Source organism: Pelobates fuscus, chromosome 3 (genome assembly GCF_036172605.1).
Source record: "Pelobates fuscus isolate aPelFus1 chromosome 3, aPelFus1.pri, whole genome shotgun sequence".
Classification (NCBI taxonomy): Eukaryota; Metazoa; Chordata; class Amphibia; order Anura; family Pelobatidae; genus Pelobates; species Pelobates fuscus.
The window spans coordinates 80,849,404-80,864,874 of NC_086319.1; the positions used below are offsets into that span (position 1 = coordinate 80,849,404).

At 37.7% G+C, this 15,471-nt stretch overlaps 1 protein-coding gene across 3 annotated transcripts in view; it reads left to right on the top strand.

Moving 5' to 3' along the window:
* Nucleotides 1-15,471, top strand: part of UNC5A (unc-5 netrin receptor A) — a 296,264-nt gene that overhangs the window by 253,737 nt on the left and 27,056 nt on the right. For 2 of the 3 annotated variants that reach the window (XM_063447287.1, XM_063447288.1), the window contains exons 4-8: nt 5,948-6,051; nt 11,568-11,748; nt 11,918-12,085; nt 12,813-12,977; nt 14,908-14,946. In XM_063447287.1, coding sequence (XP_063303357.1) covers nt 5,948-6,051; nt 11,568-11,748; nt 11,918-12,085; nt 12,813-12,977; nt 14,908-14,946 — 657 coding nt within the window. The remainder of the gene's footprint in view (nt 1-5,947; nt 6,052-11,567; nt 11,749-11,917; nt 12,086-12,812; nt 12,978-14,907; nt 14,947-15,471) is intronic. The other variant, XM_063447289.1, reaches the window with a different exon arrangement.

The following is a 15,471-nucleotide window of genomic DNA, read 5'->3' on the forward strand; positions in this document are numbered from 1 at the left end:
AGGATTCTAGATTTTAGAGTCTAGTGTTTCAGTGTGAAAAGCTGCACATATAGACATATCTAGGTCGCTGCTGGAAGAGTTACACCAACTCTGGCAGGGTCATTAGCCTAATGTTAAATCTGTTTGTATTGGGCATCTGTCACCAACATACAAAGTATGCTGGTGATGGATGGCGATTGGAAACACAGCCCCCCTCTATGTCACACAATTTCTTCCTACAGCCTTTACTAAAAGAGATTCGGCCCACAGGGAGAACTTGGCCTCTGTTTGTAATTGTAGCTAAGGTTTTGCTTTATTTGTGGTTACTGTGACCACTTTTTATTAGCCTATATAGCTATAAAAGCAAATACAATAGTAAAAAAGGTACACTATTTCACTAAAAGGGTCTAAGCTATTAGTGTGCCTATCAAAGCAAATGAGTACCAACTTTTAAACAAATATCTATTTTACACTACATACATGACTATATGACGAATAAACCTAAAGAAAGTATAGTGTCCCATAGAGGTGAGCGATAGACCTACAGTGGACATCTGATCCGAAAATGCAGACACTAGGCAAACAATCAAGTCACTTGGTGCGTCGTAGTACCACAATATTTTAACCTGATAATTTCCATTTGAGTGGTCATGGATAGAACATCTGAAATGCTGAGCTGTGTGAACTACTGCACTGCGTTTGTGAGCTCATGATGTAGATAAATTAGTAACCAGTTTATTGGAGGAAAACATATTTTTGTTGTTCTATCAAAGAGATTGGTCTCAGAAATATGTCTCATAGGACCAGCATTGCTTCCATAATTTTGCCAAATTTAGGTTTCTACATCCATCTCTATTCATATCCATCCTGGCCACACAATGTGCTTTCATGGTAGAATCCACTTTACAATTCAGTTATAAAAACGAATTCAAAATTGTGCGTTCTAGAACTCAGAAGTGTCTGTTTACTCAACATGACCTTTTATCACCTCTAATTTAATATCATCAGTTATTTATCCTTAGTTTACATGAAAGCAAGAACATTTCGAGTAAGAGTACCCAGATTATGTGGTTACTATGGAGACATTAAGATGACTTTTTAAAATGTTTATGCCTGTCTGATGTGTGTAAAAATAACATCAATCATTACTGTCTTTATGCTGGTCTCTTTGAAATGAAGAAGTTAATTTTAATAGAATGATGATGAACCCAAATGAGATGTTTACCTCCTTCCCTCCAGGGGCAAACATGTACTTTCAGCATTATTATATTCGCTGCCACAACCATGCACTAAAAAATCAGGATATAGTTCCAGTTTAAGATCTCAATTTACTATTCTTCGAGCGTAATGTGTATTTCATTCTTTAATTCTTGCTACTGAGATTAATGTGTAATCTCAGTAGCAAGAATTAAATATTGTCACGTCACAAGGTTTCAATTCAGGTAAGCACATGTAGTGCATATACACTCTACACACCCATATTCCAACTCCTAGAGCTCAACTCTAATGTGGGTGAGCATGGCTATACCCTGTGTCCCTAAGCCCAACACGACTTTGTTCTAATTGCTAACGATTTTGGCACCAATTTAAAGGGCACTAAAAGGAGCTGAAGTCTTATTTAAAGGTTTAAAATAAATGCCAGCTTTAAAGAAAAAGCCACGCTTAAGACACAGGCACTATATCTCATAACTTTTTATTATGAATTGTCATAGATGGAGTAGGGATTAAACAATCTGTGAATATGCATATGTTGAGATACTGAGTGTCACCTTGTGAATTTAAATTAGAGTCGTTTTTAGAGCGTGGTATCTAGCAGATACAATGATTGGCGCTTAATATGGGGTTTTAGGATAATGGTATCTTGCAGGAGGGAGACAGGGGAAGAAAGCGGGACCAGTATCCTAGTGAAACTCACTGCAAGATATAGCAGTAAACTGCCCCAAAGCTATGAAAGTAATTAAATATGAGAGATGCTGATAAAACAATACATTGTTACCTCCTGCTCTACCGATCATACATACATACATAAGGTGGAGCTATAGGGCTGAAATACAATATAAATCTGTAAAACACAAAAATGGAAAGGAATAGTGCAATATTGTCAATATAAATGACATGTAAACCAATGGCAATAAGAGTGTCACCTACAAGCATGGAGCCAATAATAACAAATGGCTCAGATAGTACGTGCAGGACGTCTCCTTTGTCCAACTCCTTTGTCACCCTGATCTTGTGTCAATGGTTCCAAAGGTAGAATTCCCATCGACAGAAAACAGGGAACAAGCGAGGATCCTATCCAAGGGATCCTTTATTTAATTCAGTAAAATCACAGATATAATGAAAAAAAGGTAAAGTAAATACCAAATAGTCAAAGTGTATTCTTGGCTAAATGAATGTCCAATAGGTAGTCCAAAATGCATTTTAACCCAAACCGAGGGCTTCTGCAGTTGGAAATTAAGGAACCCATGGATAAGATCCTCGTGTGTTCCCTGTATTCTGCCGAAGGGAATTCTAGTATTATTGACTCCATGCTTGTGAGTGACACTCTTATTGCCATTGGTTTACATGTCATTTATATTGATAATATTGCACTATTCCTGTCCATTTTTGTGTTTTACAGATTTATATTGTATTTCAGCCCTATAGCTCCACCTTATGTATGTATGATTTGTTTATTCCCCTTTGGAGGTGGTTTTGGGGATTCCAATCAGGTGTCTGAGCTTTCGCTACAATCTCACCTCCAGCTGTGCACCGTATTCCTTGTTATCCTGCTCAACCCAGTCTACATTTGCAAATACACCGGATTCACTTTTTTAATACTGATGTGTTGGTTATATCTCTCTTATTAAGGTAATAAAGTAATATACAATTTTAATTGGCATTTCCCCTTTTAGAAATTTTTCCTTGCAGTCGGCAGATATTTGCATCCACTACCAAAACATTTCCAAGCTTCGCCATTGCCTTTAAAGTCACCTTTGTAATAATGTCTACTGAAAGTTATACCAACCATTACACATTTTTCTGATTTGCAAAGTTATAAAATAATAAATAATTACCAAAGCAACTTCACCAGTACCAAGTTCTGTTTAATCCTTTTCAGTGCCACAGTGGAGGGCAGTGCATTTCCTGGGTTACGCCAAGCATCATAACCGCTACAGCTTTCCACCGGCTCCTGTTCTTCTTTATGACTGGCTACGACGTGCATCTGGCTTTCGTAGAGCTGCAGAACCGAATGCCAATCCTTCAGCCAGTGATGCAACTCCGTGCATACACAGAATTTACATTAGTTCCAGACTAATGTAACTCCACCTTCATGCTAATGCAGGTGGAGTTACAATTCCAGGAGCAGAGGGGTTTGTTTCTGTATCTAATGTGTTTAATAGTGCAGACTCCATGGCACCATGACCACTTCAAATCACTTAAGTGTTCACGGTGCTTGAAGTAACCCTTTACAGTTAGTACTTTATGGGGCCCAGATAACTGGGCATACAGGAATAGTATTGGCCTAAAAGTTTACGCATTTGCTCAATAAAGGGGTCCTGACACCTTAACCCCTTGTGAGGCGAATAACAGGGCCCAGAAGACTGGGCAGATCCTGGGATGCATAAAAGCTACTTTTCACCCTTCAAACCATGGGGTGAAGGAAGGGGTATGGAACACTCATCAGTCCATTAAGTGGTATTACTGGTGTCATGTTGGACCACACTTGTTGTAATTAAGATTTGTAAAGTTATTATTAGAGAGATTGAGGGGGATGGCCCGGTCTCTCTCTCTCTCTATGGGATTATAACCTGATTTTGTTTGTTTCTACATAACAGACAGCCAACATTTAGCAACAAGCTTGGAAGCCAGTCGTTGCAAGTGGTTAACAGCTCCCATTAGAGTGTATGAGAGTAGTTAAAAGTCTTATCTGCCAGTAATTCCTAGTTGTTAATGATGGATTAGAATTTTGAAACAGCTGACATGCGCAACTCAGCCCAAAACCAGCATGGACTGCCATGGAGATGATACCATGTTTACAGAGAAACTAAGGACATGATCCGATGCAGCCTTCATCCATTATCACTAAACTTAACATCATTTACCACTCAAACTGTATTATCTTTATTTATCCTTATATTTTCTAAACACGTAAAAGCAGGCCTGCTCTGTATGTGTGCTGTTCAGATCCGTAGATACATAGATATACACATATAACCTGTGTGGCATTTTTATTCAGATTATTTCATTTACAGTCCAATTCTGTGATTTACTAACAGATACATCAGTAAATGTATTTTAAGGCATTTTTTTCATGGATCTGCTCAAGATAAGCAAGGCTTTGGAGAGACCTGTATATTTTAATTCACCAGCTTCTAAGTAAATAAAAATGTCAAACACACACACACATCCTTTTCTGAGCATATTAAGCGATCGATTGACTGTCCTTTAGTAAACATGCCTCCAAGCGTATTACCATGTAATGAAAACCTTCACTTTCCTGTCCATCATACTAGCCCAGGCTCTCCTTTGAATTTATGCAAAGGGTCCTCAGTACCTGTCGAAGCTGACATGCTGACAAAGCCATGTATACCGTTTGCACAGGTGTTTGTGTGTGTGTGCATGAGAGTGTGTGTCTCTGTGTGTTGAAAGCAATTTAAAAAAACAAATAATTGAGTTGTATTAAGTGTGTTGGCTAAAACCTACTTATTAAACTAATCAATGAACATTTACTGATTTCCTGATGCTTTGATCCGATCCATTTTTCACAGCTAATCCCAAGATCATTACGTTATTTCTTTTTCACTTATTTTTCCAATAACATTCATTTTGAAATGTTATGAGAGCTCTGCGTTGCATGCACTGTGTTTTGTCTTTAGATGAGCATATTCAGACCTCGTTTTCTCGTTGTTATCCCATGATGCCCTTTGTTTTCTTTTTTTTATTTGTTTCGTTACTGATACTCAATGTCACTGGAACTTTGTGTCACTTCAGCTGTCTGTCTGTGCAAATTGTCTTTCTCTATGCCCAGGTACAAATTAATAATTATCCATGCTTCCTTGAAGCACCTCTCCTCTTGTAAGCACAAAATTAGGATATATTTTATTAGTAAAATTGGCCTCTGACAGCACCTGTGCCTGGTGTCTAGACATATAAAGCCTTGAGTCTAAGCAAGATTTTACTTTGCCGAACATCGCTTGTCAGGCTCCTTTTAAATCTTTAACTGCAAACACGACACGACAGGTGAGCCAAGAGGTGGTCTCTGTTAATACTGAGCTGGTGCATTTTGCCATTGGCTGCCAATACAACCATGCTACGGGGGACTCTACACCAGAGCATCGATGGCTGTCACTAGCAATCCATTTGTGTGTGCAGCAAGCAGGGACGTAACAAGGAGAAATAAAACAGGCTAGGCAAAATGCATCCAGAATCTAGTTTTTCAGACCTGTTTACCCCAAAGGGAGGGGAAAGCGAGACACCCTGACACTGCGCATACATCATTGTCTGTCACTCTCTATCACTGTCTGCCAGTAATGTGTGCGTATACAAAGCTGGCACACATTGCAGACTTGCTTTACCCATGTTCAAAGAGTTTGCAATGTCATTTTAGTAAAAGAAGCTTAGAGTGAGGTTGTAACTTATAAAACAAAGCAGTCAACAATGAGTTTCCTATATTAAGGAATATAGATTTGAAATACAAAAATACAAAGGCAAAATTTAAATGTACATTCCTTTGGGTATATGCTTCCTGCAGCTTTTAATGCACCAGCTAAGGGACTTTGCAGCATTATTCCCATTAGTCTGTCTGCAAAGCTTCCTGTTTGTACCTTTGGTGTTTATAGATTTTGCCAGCCTTTGCTGTGCAGATTTACAGCTATTTCCAGTCGACTTCTGCTTGTCCAGTTCTAATGTAGGCTATTATGTTGATGTGATTCTTTTCTTCTTTTCCCATTGTCACGACCATGCTGTGGATTGTTCTTTTATTCAGACCTCAGGAAGAATTTTGAGCAAGAGCCAACGTCGAGAGAAGTGTCATTGGACCAGGAGGTGACGCTGTTGTGTCAACCCCCTGAGGGCATTCCTCCTGCAGAGGTGAGTGCCACCAAAATGTCACCATTCGTTATCCACATAGCTTTGATTGCTTTTACATAACTAGACGTGAAAGTAAGGGTAGAAATGAACTGTGAATGACGATGCAGAAACAAACAAATTAAGACTGCACTAGAGTCATCGTTGTAAAGCAAGGGGTATTCCATTTAATCAGGCACTATAACTGTTTCAGATCCTCTATAGTTTGACACATAGAACTTCATAGACTTGTTCATGGTGAAAAACAATCCGTTCAGCCGAATCAGTTCAGGCAAAAAAAAAAAAATTGGGGATGGTCAGAAATTTGGCGGAATGCTGTCCATGCAAAACATTCTGAAAAAAAGATAAAAAAAAACAAAGGGCATGAAAATGTCTCTGTGTGTATCCCACACTCTCTATCTGTGAGGTTTTACTCGCTTTACTTTAATTATACATGAACAAATATACTACACTATTAGGCTTACTTTTTTAACTGACTATAATAAGGTAGATCATACATAATTTTATTCAATTTAGTGAACTCTGTGAACAGAGAGAAAAAAATGTTGATGGAAATTCGAAATGTACAAAAATAATTAGTGTATGAAAGCCATTAAACAATATTAAATTATAATATTTTAAACATGTTAATCATCCTAAAATCTTTCATCAGACAAACTCATGAACACATATCAGCTCAGGCAGAAATAGAGTTAAAACATACAAAATCTAAATAGCACAAAACACGGTTGAATGCATAATTTAACACTTATCCTCCATGATGGACTTGGTGTTTTCAGGTCACAGATGAGGACATTTAAGAAGAAAATGTGCTCTCTATGCACAGCTTTAAGGTGACTGTAAAAAGTTGAATACAACTCACATGTTTGTGAGCGGTAAAACTGCTCTCTCTTTGACTTTATGTTGGAGCATCAGGTCTGTAATATGACTACATATATTTGCTCAGGATCCAGTATTGAATAGTATTAACAAAGTATTTAGCTTTTCTCTAGATTGAAAGTGTGTTGCGAGGTCTAGATATGTTTATTTATTACCTAACATAAAGGTACCCAGGTATTGACCTCAGAAAGATGAAAAGCTGAGCAGACTTTGCTGAAAATCAAGCCTTTGATTCTAAAATACGGAGGCTGGAGTAGTAACCACTGAGCTATTTCATCAGCTAAAAAACATATTTTTGTACTAGAAACAAAATGGCTAGAAATTTTAAAAGTTTTAAACAGTATATGCTTTTGTGATACTGGGGTTTAACTGGATTGACAGCTGAGTTACTCAGTCTTTGTCTATGTCTATGAACAAGACTCTCCTTTGTCCTGAAGACTGGTGACACTACGACATGCTTTATCTGTCATCCTATTCTTAGTTCATGAGTTCTCCTCTTCTCCTAATATATTTAAGGCATCCAGATCACTTCATCTCAAACTGGGTGGAGTGGTCATTTTGTTTTAACCCTGCATGGTAAAACATTGCCGTTTAGTAGATAAGGGTAAAATTAGCCTCTAGTGGCTGTCTACTAAAGGAGCTTCCATTGTGAGAACTGAGTCAAACTAGAGAGTAACATGCAGACAATGATTTTGTATCTGATTGACACTATCACTCTAAAATACATCAATTGTTATTAAACATGAGGGCTTCCATCTTTGTAATGGTTCAGAAATCCGATATAATTTTGGACAAAAGCAAAGTACCAGCTCAACCCGTTTACTACCATTAAGTGTTGAAATATATTACAAGAACATATCGCAAGAATATGTTACTTGACGGAGAAAGTAATTGCACAATTAGAGCTCTGCCTATTCCCTCCGTGTCCTACAGAGAGACTGTAAATTACTGGAAGTCCAAACTTTCTCCCTGTGATCTGTACAAACGTCTGAACTGTATTCAGGACTCCTGAATAGCATCCAAAGAAGTGAGAGAGGTAAAAAGGGTGCAGGGAAACATTCAAGAAAAGAAGTCATAATCTGTACATTCTGCTGCCATTGTGGCGATCTGTACTTAAAATGCAGCAGATTCCATACTCGGTTCTCACAGCTAGCTATCGTTTTATTGGAGAAGTGCCGCACTGGGCACACATGCATTTTTGTTTCCCAATGCTCCTCTTTGAGGAGCATTGGGAAAGTTGAAAAAGCTAAAGGGTATTCAGCGCTAAGCAATAACTGGAACAATCCAAATGGCAGCTAAATCACCGGAGCCGGGGTCTCTCGCCCCGTCCACAAACAAATGAAAGTACAAGGAGTGATGCAGCGCCTTAAGTGTCCTTAAAAATATATATATAAAAGCAGGGAGAAAAAGAAAAAAAAAAGAGAAAATATATAGTGTAGTATGTCACTGTCCAAACAAAAGGAATACACTCACAATTTCCTGGAGCCTTGGGCGTTCAAGTTGGAGCTACAATTTTAGCTCCAGAAAATTGTGAGTGTACTCTTTTTTTTTTTTTTGTTCTATTAATTTGGACAGTGACATACTACACGATGTATTTCCCCTTTTTTTTTTCTTTTTCTCCCTGCTTTTATATATATTTTCTAACCACACTTCAGGCGCTGCACCACTCCTTGTACTTTCATCTGATTGGGAAAGTTGACATGATATCGTGGGAGGTGGAGTAAGCGGCTGCAGAGAATGGATATTGGTGCTGGAAAAAAGGTGAGTAAAATTTTTTCCATTTTTTTTTATTCAGATGGGAGGGCTGAAAATAAAGGCAGAGGAGAGAGTTATAGCGTTATGAATACAGGTTTGTGTAATGCTATAGTGTTCCTTTATATATATGATGGCAAGTGATTGCTCTGAAGCTTCTTAATCCAACAATCAATAACAATAACATCCTTTCTGTGTGCCAAGGACACCAAGTACTTAGGTTAAATACTGTTTACATTAACCGCAATAAACTTTCATATAAATGATCTGTCTAAACTCCAATTTTTATATTAACTATCACTCTTATTAATCACGGTCCATTAAAATATCGAGTTACTCAATGCTACAGACTCATGGGTTTATTCGCTTAACCAGCAACTGTATAACATTGGCAAGGGAATTGCAATAGGTCAAAAGAGGCGAATTAGATATTTTCTGTAACTCAGCTTTTTTCTGGTTCAGCTGTGTCAGCTTAAAATTTGCAATTCCTTTGTCGATTCTCCACAATTCCCACTTCAGTGTGTAAACCCCATGGGGTTTTGTGGGTTCACTTATAGGAAGTTCAAGCATGCACAAGGTGGCTGATTGTGATATTGTGTGTAGTTGTAATAAAGCTGATCTATTCTCACCATAATAGCGGTTATATCCCAACTAATAGTGGGAGCAATGAACTGCTACCCTTTAAATCACAGTGGAACTATACGCAATGAATTCTCAGTTATATCAGGACTGTGCACGAAGTTGCAAGTAGAATATGCGACCACCAAAAGTTTCTGTAAAGCAAACATGCTGGCAAAGAATCAAGGGAGTTGTTGTTTTGTTGTTGTACAACAGCTACGGACCCTTCTTTTGTTCATCTCAGCTCATAGTGTTGGAGAAGAGGAATTCCATTTACAGTCCTTCTGCAGAGACGCAGAGGTTCATCATCTAGCCTTGGCAGAGAAATGTTTCTCCGCAGAGTGAAAATCATTCTGAGAGTATTGGACTATTCTAGTTTATATTGCTATTCAATGCATAGTGAAAACACATCTTTAGGTGTTGTTTGGTGGGAAGGGGCCATTCTGTATGTCTAAATGGAAGTTAACAGGGAAAAATATCCATATGTGAGTAAATGTATACCTCCATTTCACAGAGCAATGGTTTAATAAATAGTAGTTTGCAAAAAAAATAATAATCTAAAATGTTATTATAGTGTAGTGTACTTTATATTATAATGTACTTTCTTATCTGCAACACTATGGTTTTAATTGTTCAAACAATTCTGAATACATTGGCTTACAACAACATAGTTCTTTTCTCCTTCTCTTAAAACCAGAAATGTTCTTTAAAAAAACCCAAAAAGAGATAAAAAGGCAATGACGCACGGCAAATATAATTTAAAGAGCACACGCAGAAAACAAGAGATCTTTATGAATTTGTCTTGCCGGACCTACTAATGCAATGAGTGCAAGGAAAAAAATATCCAGGCACAAATAAAGAATCAATGAAAATGATATTTTAGAGATAAATGATAAACCGCTTACGCCTCTGACCTCCGTCTGACCATCCTTACAGCAGATGGAGAGACGAAGAGTGAGCACACAGCACATTTTTTGTAATGGGAATATGAAGCCGACGCAATCACTGTTTCCACTCGAATTAAATCACGTAGAGGGCAAGCTATTTTTACATTCTGATTATTTCTTTATTATTAGATTTTGCAAACTTAAATACAGAACGTGAAATTATTAACAACAGGAATTACTTTCTAGAAATACTAAACAATAAGCAGCTGGGTTTCTTAACATTAATTAGCAGAAAAAAAGGACGGAATAGGCTGAGATTGTATTTATTTGAGGAATTAAAAGGTTAGATGTGATATTCAGAATTAAATGATACAATTAACTGCTTTTACTAAAGTAATGAAAATAAAAAGTCTCCTTTAGAACCTTCAGGATACAAGCTGGCTTGGTCTGATATAGGGGGGATTTTGCTGATATAGTCAACGTACATTCTGGGAAGTTATTATTGAATTATGTTTCCATCAGAAGATTAGATAAATTGTATTTTAACAAGCAGGAGTTAATGCTAAACCATGAACTGCATTCCATTAACAAATGGGCTGTATTCGCTAAACTGTGACCTGACCAGGATAATGTATCGTTCAGGGCACAGTAGCTGCACTGAAAAATAACCAGTGCAATTGAGCTGTTTTCATTGTATTTTGGTCTAAATTGTGCAATTACTTTGTTATAGTTCTTTATTTAATGGATTATAAACATGAGGCTAAAATACGCAAACTAGAATAGCCACATTGCCTTGAGTATGCCATCAAACTAGAATAGCCACATTGCCTTCAGTATGCCATTATGTTCCGAATTTCAAAATTATGAACCTTCCGCACTCCAGATGTTGTGGACCACATCCCCCTTAAATGCTCTTACACCCATAATGCACCCATAATGCTGGCAAAACATCATGGGAGGTGTAATCCAAAACATCTGGAGTGCCGAAAACTTGCCAATACCTGCTGTAGGCAGTTGCCTACTCTGACTAATAAGAAATACAGCCTGCACACAATATTAAATTCACAACATTCTTGTCGGCTCTAAAATACTGCAAATCAAATAAGAAGATGCTGTAATGTCTAATATTATTATTTTTATCCCTATATACCAAAAATAATTCAGTAAAAACTCAACCGTAATAAAAACTTTATTAGAAATAGTAAAACACGTGAAAATGACTTGCTTGACGTAAGTGTTTTATATGTTTTGGTGTAATGGGGAGGTTTGGATAAGAGACCTACTGTAAGTAGAGCAAGCTATGTTTTTGCTTGTATACCTACCATCTCTTTCTCTCTTATATTCTTGATCTGCCTTGCCATGATTTTCTTTTCCATGTCCAAGGTGGAATGGCTGAAAAATGAAGAAGTACTGGACCCTGAAGTGGATTCTAACCTTTACATTGGTTCCGACCACAGCCTCGTTCTGAGACAGGCTCGGCTGGCTGATACTGGGAATTACACTTGTGTGGCCAAGAATATAGTGGCTCGGCGGAGAAGCAGTTCTGCAGCCATCACTGTATACGGTAAGGGTAAATGTAGTCCTCAAAGAAGGTAGTCAATAACCGTTGTAATGTGACAAAAACTGAATTTTTCAACATTTATGAAATATATATGACATGTCCATTGAACAGGTGACACTGGTTCTGAAAGTCACAACCTACTGTTACATTTAATTCTTCTTCTTCCACCCAGTAAATGGAGGGTGGTCCTCTTGGACGGACTGGTCTCCTTGCAGTACGACGTGTGGAAGAGGGTGGCAAAAAAGGAGCCGAAGCTGCACCAATCCCACACCTCTTAATGGTGGATCCTTCTGCGAGGGGCAAAACATTCAAAAAACAGCTTGTACAACTCTATGCCCAGGTAAAATAATATGCCCAGAAAACTCTGGGGGAGGTTTATCAACATGTTGGGTTCTAAAAAATGGTGTGAAGTTCTAAAGTTAGGACAATAACCGTGGAAGCAGCGTGCACATTCCGTTTGTGACTCCTCTACTTTTACGTCTTCGCACCACTTTTCAGAACACAATGCAAATCTTTCCCATGGTGTGATGACATTAATTTGCTGAGTAACTAATAAGACAGTGGAATTGGAATATTGTGTATCCAAAAACAGGGGGAAAATGATTGATTGCTGCTTATAATACACCAAGCATACCCATAAAATGCTGAGCTATGGAGAGCAAGATAATGGACCAGAATAATGAAAAAAAGATCAGAGTTAACTGAGCATCTTGTAATAAAAGAGGACTGGAAAAGGAAATATGTATGTTTATTATCAGTGGGTGACATAGTTGAGAATGCTTTGCATCAAGACGTAAAAAGAAAAGAAGGAGACATGTTATTGGCAGATCAAGAGATTTCATTGTCCTGGAGAGAGACCAGCAGACAAAGATAGCTGTATATTTTTCTCGGGAAGAAACCGCTTTGCTTTAAATTAACAAGAACAGCAGTGAATGACAGAATTGCATAGAAGGTGGATTGCACACGGTGGAAATTTTGTAGCAGGCAAATTGTTAAGATGTAAAGTGTGAGTTAGATGTGCTCAAGTGTTCTCTGATTATGTTTTTACTGGTGGGCTGTCAATACAGTGACCGGAGGATGGGCAGAGTGGAGCTACTGGTCCGCCTGTGCCTCGGATTGCACCCACTGGAGAAGTAGAGAGTGTACCCAGCCTCCTCCAAGGAATGGGGGTCAGCAGTGCCAGGGAGCTGACAATGAGACCCGCAACTGTACAAGTGAGCTCTGTATGCACAGTAAGTATTGCTCACATGGGAAGATATGTTAGGTGTGCGTCTTATCCTCCCCATACGGTTTACTTATCCTGGTTTGGTTTAGCCTTTGGCGATAAGTCATGCTATGAAAAAAGATTTATATGGAGGTCACTAAAAAAACTCAGGAAAAGTTCTAACAGTGGAGTGTGTGCGCGATTTCCATTTGTTTCCATGGCAGTTGTTCCCATTTTAGAACTTTTTCGCTTAACACTTTGACTTTCGCTTAACACTTTTTCGAAAGACATTTAGCAGACACAGACTTATTTTCACCTTCGCTATTGCGACATTTAGCCTCAGCTATACATGCTGCTAAAAGCCACTTAATATACTTTACTTTCCTTGGCAACAATTTGCCCTTTTATAATGAATTTTACTGGAGAGCAGCATGCAGACAATGCTTTTGTATCTATTAATTCTTTTTTAAAAGCCACCTGTTATCAAACATGGGGGCTTCCATTTTTGTAATGGTTAATAAATCGGATATTGTTTTGAACAAAAGCAAAGTACCAGCTCAACCCCTTTACTACTATCAAGTGTTTATGTGTAGCTGGTTTTCTATTTTTTGTTGTTTTGTTGTACTGAGTTGCAATACAATGTAAAATATATTACAAGAACAATAAAAAAAGAAGTATATATTTCAAGAACCCCCTTATAGTTTGATTCCCAACTCCACCGTAGGTCTTGATGGAGAAGGTAATTGCACATTTAGAACTCTAGTTATTCCCTTTACAGAGAGACTGTACATTATCGTATGGCCATACCTTCTCCCTGTGATCTGGACAGATGTCTGCACAGAGATTTGTAATCAGGACTCCTGAATAGTATCCAAAAAAAGTGAAATAGGGTGCTGGAAAGCATTTAGGAAAAAAAAAAAAAAGTATTCAGAATCTTTACAATCTGCTGCCATTGTGGGAATCTGCATTCAAAATACCAGACGATAAAATGGGTATCTCACCAATTTAGTCACAGCGATTGTATGGTACAAATGTTATTTGTGTTTCTATACTAATATTCCTGAACCACCTGTGGCTCTTTAATGTCTATCTAAATATGCCCCAAAAGTTATGCAAAGTATGGGCAAAAAGAAAAATTAAAATTCAAGAAATGTACATAATGTTTATTTTTAGGTAACTTGAAATGTATTCTAAACTAAACCTTGCTATTACTTTATGATCTAGTTTTGCATCACTGGTTTTAAATACATTTTATGTGTATTTTTTTATTAAAATACTTGGAAATAACAGGTTTAGCAATTTGTTTTGGCCTTGCCATAATTTATTTTTACCTTAATATTTTTAAATCCATTGTGATAAACATTTTTCTAAAATTTGTATACTAGCGGATATTAGATGTAAAATAAGTTATGCACAATTACTTACAGAGTCTTCTTCTAGGGGTGTATTTTCTCTCCCATATGAAATCTCAGATGGGTCTCTCTTTTTTTTTTTATGATTTCAAATGTAATAAGTCACACTGATTGGATACACTGTCAGTGTAAGCCATTGGTGCAAAAATGTGTAGCTCAATTCACCCCTAAAATATTCTTCAATTTGTTGCTACCTATAAATGTGGGTCTTGTGGATTGAGCCACACACCATGGATATGGCTATCTGGACTAATGATTTGCATGTGGCTCAGCTCATCACGTGTGTTTACCTGTAGGCCATGCATCATTTTCTCCTTTGCATGAGAACATTTATTTCATTTTAAGCAGAAGAGGTGAAAAGCCTCCTCTTTGAAAGCAGCAATATACGGCTGACCTCTGCAGTAACCTCTGCTGCAGTGAAAGAGTTTATAACATTTCAGAGAATAATTAATTGCCCCTTTAAATTTTTTAATCCTGATTAAGGTCTCCTGGGACCTGAAATGTTGATTTTTGTTCTATGAGCTAATACATTTTTTTTCCACGCAGCTGTAACCATCCCTTTGAACATTGTAAAGTCAAATGTAGGTATGTACATGACTAAGATGCAATAGACTCCCATGACCTTGTGTGACTCTTACGTGTGTCACTTGAGAATACTATGCATTTATTAAACCATTGCACTGCAGACTCATATATCTTAAAGGAGCAGGTCTTAATTAATCAGCATGGTTAGCTCTGCAGGTGGATCTCATGTCCATTTGACTGTCTCATTTACACCACAATGTAAAAAAAAAAAACTGTAGACCGCTGGTGCTGAATCTCCCTGGGGGTTCTTGGACTACAACTGCCACAGTTCTCAGCCAGCAAAAAAAGGAATATGGGAGTTGTAGTAGAAAATATTGCTCGTACTGTTGACATGTATGAGCTGATAAACGGGGTTTGTTGTACACTGATGTACATTTCTGCTGCGGTCTGGGTATTCACAAGGTTTATGGATAATGTGTTCCACACGGAGTTATTTACTAAAGTGAGAATTAGACATGAATTCAAAGTGAATTTCACAAATAAGGCCAGAGTAGCTGAACTGAAAGCATTGCTGACTTAGATCAT